We start from the raw sequence: 22,735 nt of genomic DNA on the forward strand, positions 1-22,735 counted from the left end.
AGCTGTATGAGGAGCGGCTGAGGTCACTTGGTCTGTTCAGCCTGGAGAAGAGGAGACTGCGGGGAGACCTCACTGCAGTCTACAACTACCTCATGAGGGGAAGAGGAGGGGCAGGCACTGATCTCTTCTCTGTGGTGACCAGTGACAGGACCAGAGGGAATGGCCTGATGTCATGTCAGGGGAGGTTTAGGCTAGAGATGCGAAAAACATTCTTCCCCCAGAGGGTGGTTGGGCACTGGAACAGATTCCCCAGGGATTGGTCACAGCACCAAGCCTGACAGAGTTCAAGAAGCGTCTGGACAATGCTTTCAGACACATGGTATGGTTTTTGAGGCTGTCCTAGGTAAGGCCAGGACTTGGACTCAATGATCCTTGTGGGTCCCTTCCAACTCAGCATATTCTTTGACTCTATTTTCCCCTTGAGATATTTATGCACCTCAATTACTTTATGCATTGATTAGTAAAACTCTTTCAAAGAAAAAAATAGTTTGCTACTGTTTAAGTAGGACACTATATATAGTATGCAGTATTGTATACTATAAGGGCACACTAACCTGATGACTTCTGAATGGTGACGCAATCAGATTCACTGCTTGACAATTATTTTTGTATATTTAATGGTGACATTAAAGTGTGGTGACTGTAATGGGGGGGAGTGGTAGGGGAGCTTTTCTTTTAATTTAACAGTTAAAGCTCCTGAACCACTTTTCTAGATTAATCCCACTCAAAGATACCTTCCTGAAATGCATAGCTGGCAAATTAACCCCTGACCTCACATAAAAGTCTTTTTCTTGTTTAGCTTCAAAGATCTTTCAATACCACCAGGCCAAGAAAGTTCATAATGGAATGGACTCATGAAACCTGCTGTCCAGACGAAGTTTAAATTTCAGACTCAGCAGAAAACATTCACATCAAACCCATAAGACCACTTCAGATCCCAGTAATAGCTTAAAAAAAGCTGTTTCAAATTCTATGTGCAAAACTACATGAGTTATTAGTGTCAGGATTACCAGAACATAAATTACCATCTGGGAAGAATTCTGCTGGAACAAAAACTTGGCAGGGAGAAGGAGGGGAGGGAGTGGGGTGGGGACAGGAGCTGTCTCCATGGTAATGTTTCATGTACAGTAAGGTACTCTGAATGACTAACTCATCACATGAACAAGATCAAGAACTGCAGAGACACTGCTCTATCTTGAAATGGTCTACAAAAATCCAAAGTATTTTGGAAACAAACTTAAAAGACCATCCTTAAAGCCTATGACAAAAATAGTACTAAAGCAGTATTCTTGATTCCTGCTCATTCACCTTCAGAGTAAAAGATCATCTCAAGGACTCTGATTCTTGACTGTAATAGCCCTAAACCAGGCCATAACCAACCAATCCACTGAGATAACAGTCCACTGAGACCAAATTCTAGAGTTCCCATGTTTGGATAGGGTGAAGAGTCAGTCGCTAAAGCACAATCATAAAAGCTTTGTATAACTGCAACAGGATTCATAACTGCAATTATACAGGCCAGTACAAAGTATCAAGACCATCATGTATTTGTCTCAATATTTTCCCATTAGCCTAGGTTGCACTGAGACCCTCACGGACGGGGGAGAGAGAGATGAATGCAAAGCTTTACAGAAACTGTGCAAAACTAATCATGTCCCAGTGAATGACAATGGACATATTTCAGTCAACCACGCATGAAACACACGAAATGATCTGAGAAGAAAAAGCAACATGCAAGCGCTCCAGAACACAAATTACTAACAGAATACAGAAGACTACCAGATTCTGAGCTCAGTTCAGGGGACCAGGAGAAGAAAAACCACAAAACAAACACTAAGGGCAGGGCTGTCTCACTACATTATCTGTAAGGTTTTTCACCTTCCAAATCAAAAAGGAATAGCTACACAAACAGTGCATATATTTTCATTTACAGATAAATTAGCAAAACCATATGGTGGACAAAGAAGGGCAAAGTAGCAAATTGTGTAGGTGTCACAAAAATTCAAGGACAAAAAAAAAAAAGTGAAGCACCTTTCTTGTCACATCCTTTGTACAGACTCCATATCCCACTACTGGACTTCCTCTGCTTGTTATTTTTCTGATAATGGTATAAAGTACATGGTGTATCTACACTGGCTCCTTTCTTAAAGATTCAGTATCCCAGCTGACCCTGGTGTTGAAAACTCTCTCTCTCAAACTCAAGGTACTTCCCCAGGGCCTTACTGATAACCAAGTGACTTCCTATATAAAATAAACAAAAACACTGGCATATACTCCAGCCTTGAAACAGGAAAATATATTTTCATCTTCCTCTCTGTTTCCCTCCTCCCAAAGTAAGCTGACAGAACAGCCAAAACTAGTTAAAAACTAAGACAAATGTTCTTGCCAATTTTTGAATGTTACAGAGCAACATAATAATAAAATCTAATTCAAAAGGTAAAAAACAAGTATTCAGAAACCACAGTATGAAACACTAAAAGGCAGAAAAAGCATTGGTTGTAGTAAGGCAGCTTTGACCTTGAGCTACAGCTGCGGCCTGGCAAAGGAACAAGTAAAACATCATTAAGGAAGAAAAGTGTGAGAAAGAGAAAAAAAACAGTTGCAGGTAGAGGAATGTGTCTGGACATGAGAAGAGATGCCGGTGACCTTTCAGGAGACAAGATGGGGCACGTGCACGGAAGCTGGAGACCAATTAGTGATGAGATACAGACGTGTGAACAAGAACACTTAACCAGTGACATATATTATATCAGCGCGTGGACAGAGAAAAAGTAGATAAAAAGAACAAATTTGTTTATAATACAATCTTTTGCCATTGCCTGCCAACCTACAGTCCCAGAACATCATTTAGGCCGCCATCACTAGTAGCAGAACTCTAAGGGAAAAAACCTTAGAAAACAACCCAAATAATCAAACATAATGATTACAAACACATGCAAAGCAGACAGATGTGGTAAAACAGATCTTGAAACAAATTTCCTTTCTCTGTCAAAGACAACTTAAGTCGGTAGCTATAATATACTGAAATTACAATCTTTCACACACCCTGATCACTACTAAGGAATTGTCTGAATTTACCAACTGATAGAAGCTACACACTATGCCATATACAGCTTGTACTAATATTTATAAGAATAAAACAACAGTTTAATAGCCAGTTAATTTCTAACTGTATTTTACTACAATTAAAACTTGAGAATGAAGATTGTGACAGACATCTTCAGACAACTTTAGTATGTATTCTTTGAAGTATTTAGCAGTCTCATTACTAGGAAGATTGTTAATGTAACTGAACTTAGCAGCATGTTTTATAACATACATAGTCATGACTGATCACAGTTATTCCACAATTTAACTGCAGTCCAACAGAGGTAAGATGCTCCAGCACTTCTGGGAAGATTTGACAGGACACTGATAATGGAATACATTCTAAGGGTAAAACTACGAGTACCAAAAAGTCATCAGTCCCCACAGAGCCTCCTGAGAGGATAAATGAGTTCTAAATGATTCAACCAACTAGAAAACTGCCTAGAGGCACCAGCTTTTTATTTCTTTGAAGCTAAATAACATAAAATAAAAAAAGGCAAAAATAAGTAAAATAAACAGTCACTATCTCAAGAACTTACCTTCAGACTTCAACTTCGTGAGAACAAAAATCAGGTAGTTGTTGAAATCTGGATACTGATTGAGTTGTTCTAGTTTCTAAAGAGAGAAACTGTTAAGGAAATCTGAATCTTCAAAAAGAGCATTTATAGCTTTCGGGATACAGAGATTATTAAATGAGTTATGTACTGCTATATCACTTCAACCAGCTGTGACTATAAGGTCACCATGTACAGAGTATGAACAGTCTAAAAACAGTTTCTGTAATGTTCTTGCTGATACAGTAGCTTTCCTGGAGAAGTCTTAAAAAATCCAGGGACAGACACAGAAATTAACAGATCCTTAAAAATATTTGTAAAGCCATATCACCAAAACAGGCAGTTGAACATTACTAACAACTGTGAATTCCAGTGGATCAAAAAGTATCAGAAATTAGCAGAAAGAACTGAAAGAGCAATACTTAACAGAAACTTAATGAGAAAACACTTATTTGGTCTAGGAAATGAAGACTAGCTCTTAGACCATATTTTCTTAACTTCTTCACTCACACCACCTTTTTTTTTTTTAATCAATGAAACAAACAATATCTTGATCTGAAAAATATCTGTAACCTTACCAATTCATAACTTTGCTAACACTGGGTTTTGGCAAACCTATACTCCTCACTTTGTTATATTTGAGATCTAAGCACCCAAATGTGCCAAAACATCATCATAAAGAAAGCACATGACAGAATCAGCACACAGAGTTTTTTGGGCTTTTTTACCAAAAATGATGGACTTAAGAGTACTTTAAATTTGAAATCATTAATCACCACCGTGATTAATGCTCCAAGGAGCAGGAGACAATAAACGAGGCCTGTATTTTTTAATACTTTTTAAAGGCCTATTAGTCTTTATTTAAAATTTTGCTTTCTCAATCCTCGATTCTTAAAATCTATTTATCGCTTTTACAATCAAGAGAGACCTGGAGGCGGGGAGGGAAGGAGGGGCAAAATATCCCAGCAACTCACAACACTAACACCAAATGCACTGCGAAGCAGCACAAGAAGCTACAGTGAGTGCATCTCCCCCTTTTCGTGAATTTTAACATCTGCAATGAGCAGTACTTCAGGATTAGGCTTCTAGGCAAGCAGAAACATCCTCACCACGTACCAAAATGCGCAGTGTCAGAGACGGCAGGACCACGAGGGCGCGCAGGCAGCAGCTCAGCCAGCTACGGCTTTCGCCTCAAATCCCAGCGCCGGAATCCTTCGGGAACCCCCTGCCCGCCCCCAGTGCCGCAAGGGGGCACCGCGCGCGGGTCACCCCCGACCCCCGGGGGGACCAGAAGGCGAGGGCCGCGTTGCCGCCCCGCAGCGCGGGGGGCTGGGCGCTGGCGGCGGCGCAGCGTGGGCAACCCGGGAGAACAGCGGATACCGGCAGAGCCCCGCTAGAGCCCGGGATTTGGAAGGGGGGGGGGGGGGGGGGGGAAATTTAAAATACTCCCCCAACGGCCAAACCCAACTCGGCCTGTGGCTCCGGACTCGCAACAGGTGCCCAGTGATCGCCGGCGGAAGGCGGCCCCGCGGCCCACAAGCCGCCTTGGCGGTTCAAACGCCGCGCCATGGCCGCCCGCTCCGGCGAGGGCTCGGCCCCCGCGCTGCGGCGGCTCCCTGGGCAGGGCAGGGCACAGCAGGCCTGCTGCCGCGCAGGCCGCGCTCCCCCCGCCCGCCCGCCCGCGGCCGCCCTCGGCCCCCGCCCGCGCAGCCCCGCAAACCTCGGCCAAGGATACTTGTTGCACGGCTCTCTGCGTGGTGGTGTCCGGGGACTGGGACTCCTTGAGCAGCTGCAGGATCTGCTGGAGACCCTGCTCGTCGGGCTTCCACTCGTACTCCATCTTGGCTGTCTGGAAAACAGCAGACAACAGGCGGCCGCGGTTGGCGGCGCGGCAGGGCCCGGGCGGAGGCGGGCGCAGAGGAAGGCCGGGCCTGGAAGGGGGCGCGGCGATGCCCGGGCCGCTTCGGCTCTCACCCCCCAAGCGCCCCAACAGCCGCCAGCCAGCCGGCCGCACGACACCGACCTGCTCCCGCTGTCTCCACGCCGAGCAGTGACTGAGTCACGGCGAATTTGTGATCCGGCCCGAAGAGCCGCCTCGCGTCCTGCTGGGTCCTAGCGCCGGGCACGCCTCCGCCCGCCCGGGCCGCCCCGGGGCCGCCGGCACCACCGTCCGCCTTTCCCCGGTGCGTCCCACACTGCCAGGAGCCTGCGGGCGACAGAATGCGAGCCCCTCAATCCTGGCCGGTGGGAAACGGGGCGCCCACACCGCCCACCCGAGAAAAGACAAAAACCTCCAGCAAACGCGACAGGCGGGGGGCGAAGCGGCGCTCCGGGCCCGGCGTAGCCTGGCCCCCTGGGACAGCGCCGGCAGCGAGCGCGGAGCGTCCCGCCCACCCTCAGAGGAGAAGCCTGGCGCGAAGGCAGACCCAGGAGTCAGTAACGTAGTACCTGCGTTGCTGCCTGATGCACTTCTACGTCATTTGGTTGAGTGCTGAGCAGATCTCAGAAGTTCCCAATTTCACTTGTAAGGAGGGAACAGGTCCAACTACGGGGCGTGGGGGGGGGGGTGGGGGCTGGGGTGTGCAAACTCAAAAGAAACTACTTTGAATACCTACTACATCTTATCCTTAGCCCCAAAATATATCAGGGGAGATCTCTGGTCAAAATTAGCAATTTAGATGTATATATATATACATACACACATATATATGTAATATGTATGCACCACATACATCGTATGTATATAGCTATTTTTATGTATCATACATATACTAATAGGAAAACTAAGAACACATGCTGCTTAAAACTGGTCTAAAACATGCAAGTGAAAACCAGTAATTCCTTGGCTTTTTACAATCTTACTTTTAGTCACTGTATTTGTAAGCATCCCACTTGACATGAAAACTAGTTTCTGCTGCTTCTGCTGCTGTACAGAACTCAGGTGAACACTGCACATCTCAGTCTTAATAACTGTCCAGAGGCATTACAGTCAGGGAACAATAGTGATTCCTAAGGGTGCATCCCAGATAATTTGCAAAGTGGCTCTTTGTCTCATCTCCCCAACACTGACAGTCACCTGACCAGTCTAAGGCGCTAAGAAGTGTCCTGAGCCAACTTTCCTTCTATTACTATGAGATGCTATTCTTGAAGAAGGAGACAAAACCAGACTCCAACCAAACAGCAAAAGGAACCATCATAGGCAACAAGACAGTAGTGTATATATACGTATGTATATGTACTTATACAGTGAAAAAGGCTATTTGATGAATGAGGAAAGTACATGCACTGGAAAAAGAAGTAAAGTATACAGAGAAGTATGTTGCACAGTATACAAGATAAAACCAATGGAGAGAACAAAAACGGCTTATGAAAAAAAGCCCAAGAAATAGTCTACGTTTCTTAACCTCTTCTATGTAAGCAACTGCTGTAGTTACCACAGGATTTTTTCAGAGACAAACTACAAAAGCAGCACAGCTCTTGAGAGTTTACAGTACTTAAACAAGACGGAATCAGCAAGGTAGATACATAAAGGCATGCCACCAGTTACCAGCAAAGAATGGGCACAAGATTTACATGAGATTTTTGTGACCACGGTAAATCTCCACTAGTTTTCCTCTAGCATGGGAACATGTCAAAACAAAGGATGTGGACCCATACCATTAACATTGATATTCATGGCTCACACCATATGGGCAGGAGACATCTTCATAGGGATGCTCGCATAGTGGGATCAGATGAAAGTTGAAGTCCAACAAATCAAGGCAGATATAATTTAGGCCTCATTCCCCTAACTGCTGCCTTACCAGGAAGGTTGTTGAAACTTGCTTTTATTTGAGACTGTCAAGTTTGTTTGAACTTGGTTAGAACTTCAGAAGTTACTACTCAGAAATTGGCGCAATATTTGTCTAATATTATCAGGAAACCAGTTATGTTAAACAAAAACAACATTAAATATGAGAAACAGGGGAAGAGACCAGAAAGGAAAATTGAGAGACAGAACAGGAAAAAGCAGAAAGAGAAGCAGGCCATGGATCCATAACTAAGAAAAATGTAAGTTTCCTTTCCAAGAATGTAACCAAAATTAAATCCTACTAACAATTTCCATTTTCTGCAGTGGAAAGGAGAGAAAAAGGACTACAAATTCAAGTATGAATGGGAGCTTCTACAATTAGTAGAGACATGTAAGTACTTTAGACTATCATCCTCCAAGATAGGTTCCTCCTCAGGTTACATATAGGTACCTTATAAAGAAACCAAAGGAGTACACCTCATCTTGCAGAATACCTTCTTATCTTGATAATTTCTCCTAAGTTATTCTTACCTATCTCTAGCCCTTTAAATTATATAAGGAATCAGGATAAGGTAAAATAATTTGACTGAGACAAGAAAAAAATGCAGATTGAAAGGATTACAGGAAAAAAATGAGAAACCCATTTATTTCTGTATGCTTTGCCTCTTTGTTTTCTACTATCTGTTTTCCTCAAGCAAGAATCTTGTGTAGAAAAGAATTCAGAATCTATGTTAAACAAAACACCAGCATGAAAGCTACCGTTCAAAACATAGCCTGGTTCGTCCCACTCAACAAGCAGAATGCACCAGAACTAAATTTGAAACACTTATCTGTATATGTAAGGATGACAAAAGTTCTCTGAAAACAGGAGCCTTGCACAAATGCTGGTGCTAATATTTGATTTCTCTATTATCCAGCTTTCAGATGTCATGCACTAGCCAGAATCCAGCCTTTAGAAAAATTTTCTCAGTCTTTAGTTTTACCCTATTGGTAATACTGGATTTCTGATGGTTTTGGGTTCCTTTTTTTTTTTTCCTGAGAATTCTAATAGCTACCATCTTGTCATAAAATTCAGGCCCTGATGCATGTAATACTGGTTTTTAATAATGGTAATCAAACATTTGATCCATTGCTAAATCCAGGCTTCTGAGTTTCCATGCAGTGGAAAGCACTTATAGTGTCTCTCTGTATAGAAGGCTCAAATTACTGTGGTATTACTCTGCTCTCCATTGCTGGCAAAATCCTGGCAAGAATACTCTTGAACAGACTAATACCCGCTATAGCAGAAGGAATTCTACCTGAAAGTCAATGTGGTTTCAGAGCCAACAGGAGCACTACAGACATGGTATTTGTTCTCAGACAACTGCAGGAGAAGTGTAGGGAACAGAACAAAGGTCTCTATGTAACCTTTGTCGACCTCACCAAGGCTTTCGATATGGTGAGCAGAAGAGATCTGTGGCAGATTTTGGAACGCTTTGGTTGTCCCCCCAAGTTCCTTAAAATGATCATCTCACTTCATGAGGATCAACACGGCCAAGTCAGATATGGCGACGCACTTTCTGAGCCCTTTCTGATAACCAATGGTGTGAAACAAGGCTGCGTTCTAGCACCAACCCTATTCACAATCTTTTTCAGCAGGATGCTCCAAAGGGCCACGGCAGACCTCGAGGATCAGGACGGTATCTACATTTGATACCGTACTGATGGAAGCCTATTCAACCTAAGGCGACTGAAGGCCCACACCAAGACCTTAAACCATCTTGTCCGGGAGCTGCTCTATGCTGATGATGCCGCCCTTGTTGCCCACACAGAAGCAGCTCTGCAGCATTAAACATCCTGCTTTGCAGACGCTGCTGAGCTCTTTGGGCTGGAAGTCAGCTATAGGAAGACAGAAGTTCTCCGTCAACCAGCACCTCAGGAAGTCTTCCTTCATCCCCATATCACCATTGGCAAATCAGAGCTCAAATTAGTCCAGCAGTTTAATTACCTAGGTAGCTTCATCTCCTCGGATGGTAAGATTGACGGAGAGATAGACAACAGATTAGCAAAGGCATAGAGTGCTTTTGGAAAGCTTCATAAAAGAGTTTGGCGAAATAAACACCTGAAGAAAAGTACAAAGATCAGTGTTTACAGAGCCACAGTCCTGTCTACTCTCTTATATGGATCTGAATCATGGGTCATCTACCACCACCACCTGCGATTCCTAGAACGCTTCCATCAATGCTGCCTCCATACAATCCTAAACATCCACTGGTCAGATTATGTGACCAATACATCTGTTCTAGAACAAGCAGCAGTCACAAGTACTGAGGCCATGTTGCTGAGAACACAGCTCCACTGGGCAGGGCACATCTCCAGGATGAAGGACCACTGTCTCCCTAAGATCTTGCTTTATGGTGAACTTGCCTCCAGCTGCTGCAAAAGAGGAGCCCCAAAGAGGAGATACAAGGACTCCCTGAAGCAACATCTCAGCCTTGGCCGTATTGATCAACATAACTGATCTACTCTGGCCTCAAACTGGGAGGTCTGGAGACACACCATCTATAACGCTGCTGATGCTTTTGAGAAAGCACACAGGATCACCCTTGAGGGCAAAAGACAACGCAGAAAGAATCGTGTCTTGCAGAATATACCACCTAAGGAGTCTTTCTGCTGTGCCTTTTGCAACTGGACTTGCCTGTCTCGTATTGGCCTTTTTAGCCACCAGTGCACTTTTAACAAACGTGGGTAGAGCCCTTCCCAAATCTTTGTTCGCGAAGCCCAACCATGATGTATAGAAGGCTTGTATGCACAGAGGAAATAATTCCATAGCTTTGTGTGTAAACCCTTTTATGTTGGGCTAAGAGTGATGTAGATTTAGTTAAGCAGAAAAAAAGCTCTCGTAATACAGAATACATGTCTTTGTGAAGGAGCTCATGCAGAATAGCTACTGCTATAATATTTTGCAGTGCCTTCCATCTGGAGACATGCACTAAGCTTTCACTTAAAGAAACAGTGGTAGTCCTCACATCTAGCATATCAAAGGAGAATCCATTCTAAAACATTTGGTGCAGTCTTTCTGAGTTCAGCCATAGGATATAAGATTAATATTTATTACAAAAAGATTTATTTGAATAGTCTTAGGAAGGAGAGAGTTTGACCCTGTGAAGCACCAGAGAGGTTATCAAGGAGATTGATAGAAAAACAGCTTGAAAGGCTTTTTGTCCATGACTGCAACATCTATGAAATTAGTTTTCTACTTTTCCAGAGCTATAGTTATTTCATTTCCACAGCTAGAGACACCAAGTGGAAAAATACCATGTTGCTAATGATTTGCCCCACTGTAATCACACATGCTGGATACTAAAGAGGCAGTACGTGCTCCTAATGCTGGGAGCCATAAAACAATCTAAAACTGAATGGAGGGCTGTTTGAGAAAACCATCACCTCCTGAATTTGTGACAGAAAATATCAGATCTATGAGCTGAAATCCAAAGCAAAATCTCTTCCCATCTTCCCCCCCCCCTCCTTGACCAGCCTCTCCAGGACACAAGCTTCTTTATCCAATTCTAGAGTACTTTACTTGCTCTCCTACATAACACATAGGAACCTCTCTAATTGCCTAACACAAGAGGTATTTTGAAGATATGGAAAATAAAGAATAACTATGGACTGGGAGGTGAAAATGGAATGTCCTGCCCTGAATATCAAGCTTCATTCATTACTGTTACAACCTATTACAACTCCCCTCTATTCAAAGGGAGTCATCATCATGGCTGGGCTTCGCGAACGAAGATTTGGGAAGGCACTATCCACATTTGCTACAGGCACGCTGGTGGCTTATGAGGCCAATACGTGACAGACATATCCGATTGCAAAAGGTACAGCAGAAAGACTCCTTAGATGGTGTATTCTGCAAGGCACGGTTCTTTCTGCGTTGCCTTTTTTCCTCGAGAGTGATCCTGCGTGTGTTCTCGAAGGAGACAGCTGCGTTATAGATGGTGTGTCTCCAGGCCTCCCAATATGAGGCCAGAGTAGACCAGTTATGGTGATCAATATGGCCAAGGCTGAGATGTTGTTTCAGGGAGTCCTTGTATCTTTTCTTCGGGGCTCCTCTCATGCGGCAGCCAGTGGCAAGTTCACCATAAAGCAGGAACTCAGGGAGGCGGTGGTCCTTCATCCTTGAGACGTGCCCTGCCCATTGCAGCTGTGTTCTCAGTAACATGGCCTCAATACTTGCGACAGCTGCTTGTTCTAGTACAGATGTATTGGTCACATAATCTGTCCAGCGGATGTTAAGGATTGTACGGAGGTAGCGTTGATGGAAGCGTTCTAGGAGACGCAGGTGGTGGCGGTAGTAAGTGGGTATACAAAGGGAGGAGTCATTCTTGAGAGTCCAGAGTCTTATTGTAATCTATTGTCAAATTTCATGTCTGAAATTCAGCATGTGCTTGTTGCCAGCTTGAAATTCTTTCAAGCATGATTAGTGTCAAGTGCATATGAACACTATTCAACTCCCTATTTAAGTATATAGTAATATTTCTTTCTCTTAACTGTAGGAGGCAAAGCAACTGGTGTCTGCAGGACAATTTTGGTTGAACTTAAGTTTTTCTAACTGATGATTCAGGCTTCCCCAAGAGGCAGATAAAAATCAAAATGATACACAGCCTTTGAACCTGTTCCTCATGATAGATCAGAAGTCAGTCTTTTGAAAATACCTGAGAAAAGTAGCAGATGTAACTTAAAAATGAAGTTATGGATGAAAAAAGCCACATTCATGGATGAGTATGATATAAGACTGTGAGAAAAGAGATAGTCCCTGAAATTCTAACATTTACTTTTTTTCAGATATGCATTCATCCTAATCAACTAAATGAGATTAGTAAAAATAAAGAAACTACCAGATGCGAGATTCCTATCTTGACTTTCTGCATGCTTGAGAAAGTGGTCATAGCCCCTGCAAATCTGGGAAGAAAAGTCATACAATGAGAGAATCCATGGTGGGTGCCTGTTTCTCCAACAATGGCTCAGCCATGACTGACCTTTGTGTGAGGCCTGGTGCCATAAGCATGCAATAAACTTCCCTCGCTCTTCTTTTTCAATAATGTTCAGCGAGAAAGTCTTCTCCTGAAATAAGGAAGAAGCTCACCACAGCAAACACAAAGGAGAATATACTTGATCATGGGACAGTGCCAAATTTGGGGAAGTGCATGGCACTGAAAATAATGCATTCCTTCTTTAAAATTAAATTATTCACAATTATTAAAAACTTAATCTAAGTAAGCAGCAATGTGTTTTTAGGCTAACTTCGAAAAAATCTGTATCGTTATGAACCAAAATACATCATAGTTCTCCAACTGTTGTCAATATGTAGTCACTTATAAACCAATCAATTTTAGTGCAAAATATGTATAGAGCACTTAGATATCCCCATAAAACAGTTCACTGGTTTAAATGCTTTTTTGTACAACACCATCCTAATAATCATAAATAATAATGCAGAAACATATTTGGTATACTTTACACTAAAGTGTAAAAATTAGGATCTCATTAAATAAGAAACAGGTACTGAGGCCCTTTTGCCAGTAGAAAGAAGTGACAAATACAAGTCAAATGGTGTATTTATTTGTAAGAATTTTGATGCATAAATGAGATGAAAATTATCTATTGTGGAAAAGAAAAGCTAAATTAAAACAAAATACACAAAATTAAACTCGTTTGCCTTCCAATTTAAATTATTAGTTATGTTATATTGTTTAAATCAGACCACTGTCTTTTCACAGTATGAACCAGCACCAACTGTAAAGAAATGAGTACAAAAAACATCTCAAAAAACTGATCAGTCTCCTCTGGAAAATTCATCAGGCATTACTAGGAATTCAGTATAGCGTTCAAGGCAAAAATCATATTGGGAGCCTTAAGAACTGATTAATCAGGATTAGGTTTTATTTTTACTTCTTAGCAAAATATCTTGCATCCAAGGATACACAGAATTTAGAACCACACACTCGCCTACTTTCCTCTGTCTTTTTCTAAACACTCAGTGCGTTTTAAAACATTCACACACAGATCATGCACTAAGACATGCTACTGTCAGTGAAACTGCCACTGTCAGATCTGTCATCGGTGCCAACACGGGTCCTTTGGTCATACTTGCAATACTGACAGCAATACTGCAGGCTAAATCATCATTACTGGTCATCGTAACAGAAGGTGAGTATATTGTTCCCTGCATAGCTGATGAACTTCCTTACTGCGGTAAGTGGCTTATCTGAGGTCCTTAAGATGGTGTTGCCTCAAGGAAATGAACACTATTTGAGTTTCTGTTAGTCCTTGCATGACTCCAGCGAGCTGGTATCTGTCCTGCATAGGGATTAATGGGTGGAGTCATATATGAATTGGCAGGGACACAAATGGAAGACAACTTATAAAGCTTCAGAAAGAAACTGGAATTCATCCTTATACAGTGAGCCTAAGTACAGGGTGTTCTCTAATGTCAGATAAATACTCTGAAATTACATCCTCATGGAAAAGAGTGACAAAATTATTACTGCTCTGGGATGGAGTTCCGTCCAAAAGAGAAAGCTGTGCACATGATCATCAGTAAGGGCAGTCAACTGCTCCAATCATACACAAACTTAAAAGGAAGACACTTAAATAAGGAATAACACATAAACATAAAAGGAATAATACCCCAACTAACCTAACCAAAGAAGCAAAATTCTTAACGTAACAGATCTTATTGAAACCGCTAAAGAATGGCTGCACATTTCTTATTCTTCAAGCTCAGCCATGACAGACCTTTGTGTGAGGCCTGGTGCCATAAGCATGCAATAAACTTCTCTCGCTCTTCTTTTTCAACGCTCTTGGATATGACATAGGAAGATGAGATTTTAGAGAAGTCTCAGACTTTCAATTAAACAGGATATTAAAGCTGCTATAGCTTGAAGCCAACAGATATCACAGAAGAAAGCCTAAAGCATTCTTCTACGCAGTTGTTCATGGCCCTTTCCAGCAATGGGTGTTAAGAGATCACTGAGTAATTACACTGAGTAATAACAGTAACCACTGGTTAAAAAAAGGCTAAAACACAGCAAGTAATTAAAAAAGAAATGTATAACAGTTTAATTCTTACTGTATTCTCTCATTTCTACCCTTGCTTTTTGAAAAAGCAGTCTCTCAACTGTATTTGTAAGCCCAGCTGTGAAGCAGTATTGAACCAGTGTAAAGGAAATTGCAAGCAAGTCTGAATGCAGGCAATGCACCTTGCCTAAAGCTTCTGCTACTGTTTCTACACAGACAGAGATTGTTGTTGCACAGATCAATGATCATGTAAAATTCCTTAGGCAGTTAATGCAGCCTTAACCAACTAGCTCCCAGTCCCTTTAGCAATTATTTTACCTCTTTCTGGTTCAAATGAAGCATTTCATGCCAAAAGAAGAAACACTAGAAACAAAAAATTAAATTAAATGTACAATATATTCAGGTTAGAAAAGCGAAACAGACCTAAAGAATCTGAACGTATAAAAATATAATTAGATGAAGCATTTAACTGTCATTCTCAGTTGAGTTTTCAGTATTTTCATCATTTAAATACTTATATGTTGGTTTGTGAAGCATATCAGAATGGTAGTTGAATCAGAGATAGCTGCTGTGATTAGTTCCTCAGTCTAAATAGATACCTATGTAAATTAATTCCTTTAAAATGCTACTAAGAAATCAACCAATACAAAACAAAAATTACAGGGTTTTTAAAGGTTTGGTTTTGGTTTTTCCTTGCCCAAAGGTAAAGGAAATTTATTTAGTGGAGGAACTATAATTTAAAATAATTCAATTTACCTTAAATGCACAAGTCATTTAATAACTTTAAGGCCACTTAAATACATTTTCAATAAAAACCTGTTGCAATCGCTTCACGAGCTCGACTAAATAAATTTGCTGCCATTCTACATATCATCTTTGTCTTATAATAATGCAACCACTACATGAAACATAAAGCTATGAAGAGCTGAAACCACAGTCACAGGCTAAACTGTCTATAGCCAAGAAAATAAATTAATGTCTCCATCCTATAAAACAGTTTTACACATTATCATGATGCTGAACACAAGCTTTTTTTCCTGCTACTTATGTTATGATCTTCACCTTGAGGCTCAGTTTATTGACCTGCAGCATGCTTTCTCACATGATGTCCTTTAAAACATATAAATGCAAAAGGTATTCCAAGATACTTTCTGCCCTTTCTCACATTTTCTGTGGAAATTCTCCTTTGGCGACATGTTCACAGACATCTTAAGTCTCTCTCATAATTCTCATTCTCCTGGTATTCACCTACCGAAAAGGTTTATCTTCTGTATTGTAATTCAGTGGTAAAACATATGCAGAAAAGACTATTTTGTTATATGCCTAAAATGTTAAAGCCTGAATTTGTATGTGGAGCTCCCGGGCACTAACGTAACTAAAAATTAACTATAAAATGTTATATTAAATTGAAAAAAAAAAAAAAGCTATTTTCTGCATGACATAGCAGCCAATTTTTTAAACTCTTTTCAAATTATCTTCAATAACAGAATTCACTGTTTGACAATGGCTTGAAAAAGGTATCTCATGTACAATTAAAAACACTTCCGTAAAACTTGGTCATACCATCACAGCGCAAAACTAATACTGTTAAAGCTGCTCAGGATGGATAAGATCAATACTGATTTTAAATATTTTTTCAGGAATTCAAAATTGAAGTTAAAAGTCTAACTGAGGAAAGCAGAGCTCAGTCCCAAACACTTTTATACCTAAATTAGCATAAACTTAAAGGACAGTTGTATAATAAACAGTTTTCTGTAATATACACTCAATGAAAATGTAAACAGCACAGCTGAACTTCACTTAAGTAAAAATTTGTTTGCTTTCATTCAGATTTCCCCAGAGCAAGGCTGAAATAATGAATCTACACAATACTGTGAAAATGGAGTCATGAATTTTATTATCTTACATTGATATCATCTTCTGGAGGACCCAAGGATTAAATTTCTATGAAAATGTTACACTATATGTAACCCCTCTGAACTTGAGGTTTCTCTTGTAAGCTCCACAGAAGACACTAGAAGGATGTTGCAGACCTTAAAAGCATGTACTTACTACTACACCTTTTCTAGAACTCCTTCTGACAGATGTGATGTTTTATCACAGACATCAAATCCTCCTTTACTGGATACCATTTTACAGTAATGTCTCTCCTCCCTATTTATCACTTTATCACCAGAGCTCTGCTACTACTTGTGATAAAACAAGAGCACAAAGAAAACTGGAAGAAAAATAAAAATGTTATTTTCTTTAATTGTTCTCCCTACCTGTAGAATTTTACATGAAAAACCAAATATATCAAAGTAACATATTTTATTTGTGAAAAAAGCAAGTCAGATTACCAATAATTCACAGGCCAACATTTAAAATTTCTATCATAGTATAAGTTCAACTTGTATGACCTCAGACAATTTAGGATATTTATTTGTTTTTATGGGTATCCTCTTTCTCCTAAGCTTCAAGAAGTAAGTGTGGTAAAGAATTGGTCCTTTAATTGTCCATTTAAATCTGCATTTTTCTGAATCAGAAACATCCTGAAATATTTATTCAAAGCAAGATCTCCAATGAGATCATCAAAAGGTAGCCTCTGCTGTCTTATTTAACCTTTCTGTTTTCTTTTTTAAAGAGAAAATCCCACCACAGTGGAGCTAAGGTTATCAAAGCCTCACCATAATCCACTAGCCCTGTTACCTAGCATAAAAGAAACAATGCAAGGAAAGTAACCTCCATGTCTGCTGATTCTCAGTCTCATGTGCTGATACAAAAATCCATATCATTAACCAGGAAAATATTAACACATGCAGCTTCATATACTCTATTTATTTTTTCTTTTTTTAAAAAACCCCATATCTCATCTTTAAAATATTGTATAACAATTAATTAAAAAAACCCCAAACAACAAGAGCTGAACTCTGTGGTGGCAAGGTTAATCTTTCTCATAGTATTCCTTATCAGTATCAACTTCTCCACCCCCCAGAAGAGTGCAAATGGAAGCAGCAAACAAAACAAAACGTATCTTGAAGTGCACGCTGCAAATGAAGGAAGCACAATAAAACTGTGTTTTATTTAATTTTTGTGATTCTATGTAATCACTGAGAAATTAAGACAACCACTAGAATGGACAGTGCCTAACCTAAAATATGCTTCCTTGCTAAACTGAAAGACATATTATCATCACAGTTTGTAAAATATATTACAAGTACTCATTGGTTCAGGAACAAATAGAGGTCTCTCCTGGGAGAACAGGGGTTTCCCCAGAAGCAAAACATTGTGTGAAATTACTGCCTAACCCAGTTTTACTGGAGAAACACAGGGAGACTATAGAAAGTCTCCTACAGAGACATGGAAGACTTTGGAATCAAAGTGTCTGAAGTAATTTGTTAATTTGACCAAATAACCAACCAGATTTTAACCAGGTTGAAAGGTTTTAAGGAAAGCAGATACCTGAAGATATGATATACATGCACACACACATATTTGCATTAGTGCATACATGTGTGTGTTAGAGAGAATCATGAAACAACATTAAGTTTTTTTTAACCAAGCACTTCCCCTTACCAGTTGGCCTACTTTCATTCCTTTTCCAAGGGGCTTCAAAAGCATCCCTGCTTCAGACTCTAGTGTTTTCAGCTAGCAATGACTGGTTTCTCACACAGAAGAATGTAACTACATTGAGTCTTCTGTTACTGTTAATGCAATTGATTCCCTTTTGCTCCATTCAAAGCCCATCTTGTTTGTTTTTAACTACTTATGGGCCAGATTCAACAACTGAAGCTTCCACCTCTTACGCTAACTCCATTTATTTACATTACACCTAATGGACTGTAGTCACTCCTGATTTCCAGACACAGAGCTCAGGGCTTGCCTGCACAAGAAAGAATAACTTATTTTAATTTAAGGTTGGCTTTCTTTTTCCTGAGGAATTGACTCAAGCAAAACTGATGTAAAACAGACTGAAACATCTCTTTGGACTTCTGCATTGATTTATCTTATCTGGTATAAAAAGCAGATCTGTGCTTTTTAGTCTCTGATGAAAATTACTCTTTCCTTTACACACTTGTCTACTACTGACTTTCCTTCTTTCTCCATAAAAGAAGTGTCCAAACTGTAGTGCACATGACACTCATGTCTGCTGCCAGGAAACGTTCAAAACTTAACTGAGCCACAGCTTCTGGGTCTCACTGCTCTTATACAGCCAGCACAGCAATGACCCCCTGGCTTCCATAAAACCTGTGAGAACAGTCAGGAGCTACTGCAGCCACTGCTCGCACTCAACAGTGACGAACAGCTCTGCTGTCCCCACACAGACCTGCACTTCAGTTCAGCACACCGGAAGAGCAGCAAGACATGGTGACGTAGGAAGAACAGGATTAAGGAGATTCATGCACACAGGAGAAGCCAAGGCTCCACTCTGTTGTTGCGGGAAATTAAGGTTTATAATTTGGGTATGTGGAGGAGAAGGATGTGACTGAAGTCTGACATTAAGAGTAAGCTTCTATGGATGCATGAATAGATGAGGAAGGTTAAATGTGAGCATTCAACTGCAATCCTAGCTTGAAAGATGGGAACATGCAGCAGGGAAGTTGGTAGAGGAGCCATAGATGAAGGTCTTATTTGGCACAGTTACAAAAGCATGTGACCCTGGATACCAGAAGTGACTGATGATGATGATCATACACCCACTAACTAGGATTGGAAACTCCTGATCTGTGCTATCTCACCATCATTTCTGCAAGTGTGTCTCTTTTTAGATCCTTATATAGTAACTGTTTTCTTGCATCTTTGTACCACCTACTATCTATTTTCTATTCTCAGCCAAAAAAATTTTGTCCTGCCTTTCCTTCTGCTTTTACATATAGCACTAATCCAATATTTAAACTAATGCACTTAATGGCAGGCTTATAATAAGCAGCCAATTTTGAATTATTAAGGGTATCTCACAATGATTTGTAGAAAATGCTCAACAAAATTAACATACTTAATAGGAGAATAATTTAAGAGTAACTTTCTGTTCTATACTCAAGGTTTAAAAACCAGAAGTTTTCTTTAAACAAGACTTTATTTGATTTTATGCCTTATTTGAAATTTGACTCACATACGCACACACATATACACAAACTCAAAATTTAAAATGCATTCAGTACACAGAAAAAATAACAGATGATTGTTTTAAAATTGTTTAAATCTCACTCTGGAGTCTAGTTTGGTAAAGAAAACCCTCTAGAGGCTAAAAGTGACGTTTGGAGGCTTATCCCATAATATGTCACTAAAAGATGCCATATCCAAAGGCATCCAAGTGTACATGCATAAATAAATTATTACATACACTGTTTTATGATGTCACATACATAAAACAAACAACACTGTGTCTACACAAGTATGTATCTATCAATGAGAGAGTAAAAAAATAAAATTTCAGTATGAATTGTATAATATAGCTATATTAATTATTTTTATATATTAATATATTTATATATGCAAAATACACATAATAAAAATATTGTATTGCATATATTAAATCTATCAATATGTGTAGAAAACCTACCCAAACAATCCAAATCAATACTATAAAAGAGTGGAAAACAGTGAAATTGGTGATTGAAACATACTACTGTTATAGGTACTTAAATGTTCATAGAATTTGGAATTAAATTAACTGGTAAAATTCATTTCTGTGATCAAAACTGATCTCAACTACAGTATCTTTAAGGCGTGAAAATAACGGAAAATCAGTTCTACCCTTTCAAAAACAAAGCAAAGAAAAAATCCTCCCCTTTTCATGTCACTGGCACAACTTGATAATAATGCATTGATCAGGGCATACAAAGTTCACAAACCTGTCGTACAAATTTTTTTATGACCAAAACAACAACACTGGGTCTACGAAAGAGTTCTGTTAATAAGATATTTCAAAGATAAAATGTCAGTCTTTATTTCAGTCTCAATCTTCAACTGGACAGATACTGAGTATCGGCTTTGATGAAGGAGGATTATACTTGGCCTTCTGCCACACTCCTTTGTAGCTATAGCATCTTGGTGTCCCTGAAGTAGGAACAGGATATATTCTATTCCAGCTCTGCCAGTCTGCTGGACAGTTCAGTGCATACATATAACCTGATTAAATGGTAGCTCCATCCCTGGGGTTGCCACCATGAGCCCAAAATTAAGCACACACACACACCAGTTCTATTGAATATCCACATACAAGGACTCCTGAAGTGGATTCTAAATAAATACACCAGAAAAGTGTGTCAGATAATCCGGTAAAAGCCTACATTCATAAAGCCATTATTCTCTGGTTTTCAACTCCCTGTCACGAGGCATGCTTAGCTAAATTTAGCAGCTATGCTTACACCTGTATCAATTTCTGAGGTCAATGAAACGTGTCACAGGCTGTATCCAACAGTAATCATGATCCTTAGTCAACATTAATTCTAACCATGCTTTCTTCCATTAAGACAGTCAGTAAACTGCTTTTTTAACCCTGTTTTTGCAGCATCATAATTATTCTTTAGTATTATACAGTTTTGAGTACAAACTAGCTAGATTTTGAAGAAATGCATTCTAAAGTAATTCTGATCATCCAGAAACTAGTCTTCCCAATATCATAGGCACCCTTCCTCCATCCTCCCACATATAACTCAAAAATAACTACAGTTCACACACCAGATGTAGAATGAGGACTTATGGGCTCAGTTTCCAATTCTGTCAAAGGCTCCTTTTAAGATCTTGTGCATGTGATTATTTTTTCTGTTTAATTACCCATGTGTAGAAGGAACGCTAGTCAACTTTTTGTTCCATGTGTGTTGTAAGGATTTACCCACACCTATGAAGTATACAAATGCCATATTAAGGGCTACTTAAACACACAAGACGACAAGCAAACAGGCTAAGAAGCTGTGGTGTCCTGAAGACATCGCAGAACAACTCTCACAATAGGAGGACTTTTCAGGCAGAAGACTTGAGCAGAAAGTCAATTGAGAGCAATTACTACCTTCACAGCAAGGACTAATCAAGCCGTTTATACCAACCCAAAAAGCACTCTTGTCCTCTGTACAGTCACTGCACAAAAGACTCACAAGTTTCACTATTTTCACTGAGTACCTAAATTAACAACCTTCCCAGGTAAACAAAAGTACAAGATAAACACGAGATTTCTCGTTTCTCTAATATCTCCTTGCGGAACACAAATTTAAAACCCCACGTAGCCAAATCCGTACAGCAGAGACCCGACGCAGCGCAGAAACCACGGCAGGGAATATGGCCCCTTTCCTATACCCCGAGGCGACTTTCACTTTCCGGCTCGCTGCAGTGCTGCGGAGCCGGCGCCAGCCGTGCCACCGGGAGGAGCCGGGGGGACTGGGGAGGGGATGGTAGGGGGTGTGCCCGGGCCTCAGGCCGCGGGCCCTCAGGCTCCAGGCCCCGCCTGTGCCGTCCCGCCCGCCCACGCACCATCCATCCATTCATCCATCCATCCATCCATCCATTCATCCATGCATCCATCACCGGTGGGAGCGGAAGCGGCAGCCCACGGCCGGGCCCCTACGGCTTCCCGCCCAGCGGCGGCGCGGAGGCCCCTGGCACCGGCTGGGGAACCCGGCGACGGCTACCAGGGATGGGACGTGCCAGCCCGCCCCTTGCAGCCCGTACACCTACCCACACCATCCCAGAGCCCGGCGGCAGGGGACTGGCGAGGGAGCGACCCGACCTCTCCCTCCGCAGCCCCGCGCGGCGCCGCTCCGGCCCCCGAAATGGCTGAACAAAGGGAGCGTCGCGCGGCCGCCGCCGCCCCTCGATTGGCCGCAGGGCGGGGCCGGGGGCGGGGGCGCCGCTGCCCCCGGTCACCCCGGCAACGGCGGGCGGGAGGGAGGCGGGGGTGAAATGGCCGTCCGGCCACGGCGGCGGGCGCCGCCCGAGCCCCCCAGCAGAAATGGGCTCCTCACAGGAATCACAGAATATGGTGAGTTGAAAGGGAACCACAAAGGTCATCGAATCCAACCCTTATCCCAGCACAGACAGTCTCACCATGTGCCTGAGAGTACCATCCAAATGCTTCTTGAACTCCATCAGGCTTGGTGCTGTGAACCACTACCCTGGGGAGCCTGTTCCTGCATCCAACCACCCTCTGGGTAAAAAATATTTTTTCTGATATCTAGCCTAAACCTCCCCTGACACAACTTCAGGCCATTCCCTCTGGTCCTGTCACTGGTCACCACAGAGAAGAGATCAGTGCCTGCCCCTCCTC

At 41.4% G+C, this 22,735-nt stretch overlaps 1 protein-coding gene across 3 annotated transcripts in view; it reads right to left on the minus strand.

Moving 5' to 3' along the window:
- TNPO1 (transportin 1) overlaps positions 1 to 22,258 on the minus strand; it is a 78,545-nt gene extending 56,287 nt beyond the window's left edge. Inside the window, exons 1-4 of one of the 3 annotated variants that reach the window (XM_027634348.1) lie at positions 22,147 to 22,248; positions 5,665 to 5,847; positions 5,377 to 5,490; positions 3,627 to 3,702 (exon numbers count right to left, since the gene is read on the minus strand). In XM_027634348.1, coding sequence (XP_027490149.1) covers positions 3,627 to 3,702; positions 5,377 to 5,481 — 181 coding nt within the window. In that variant the 5' untranslated portion in view covers positions 5,482 to 5,490; positions 5,665 to 5,847; positions 22,147 to 22,248. Of the gene's footprint in view, positions 1 to 3,626; positions 3,703 to 5,376; positions 5,491 to 5,615; positions 5,848 to 22,146 lie in introns of all 3 variants that reach the window. The other 2 variants (XM_027634349.1, XM_027634350.1) reach the window with 2 other exon arrangements.
- Positions 22,259 to 22,735: the final 477 nt, after the last annotated feature.

The sequence above is a fragment of the Corapipo altera genome, unplaced genomic scaffold (assembly GCF_003945725.1).
Source record: "Corapipo altera isolate COAL_440 unplaced genomic scaffold, ASM394572v1 61411, whole genome shotgun sequence".
NCBI classification, from domain to species: Eukaryota; Metazoa; Chordata; class Aves; order Passeriformes; family Pipridae; genus Corapipo; species Corapipo altera.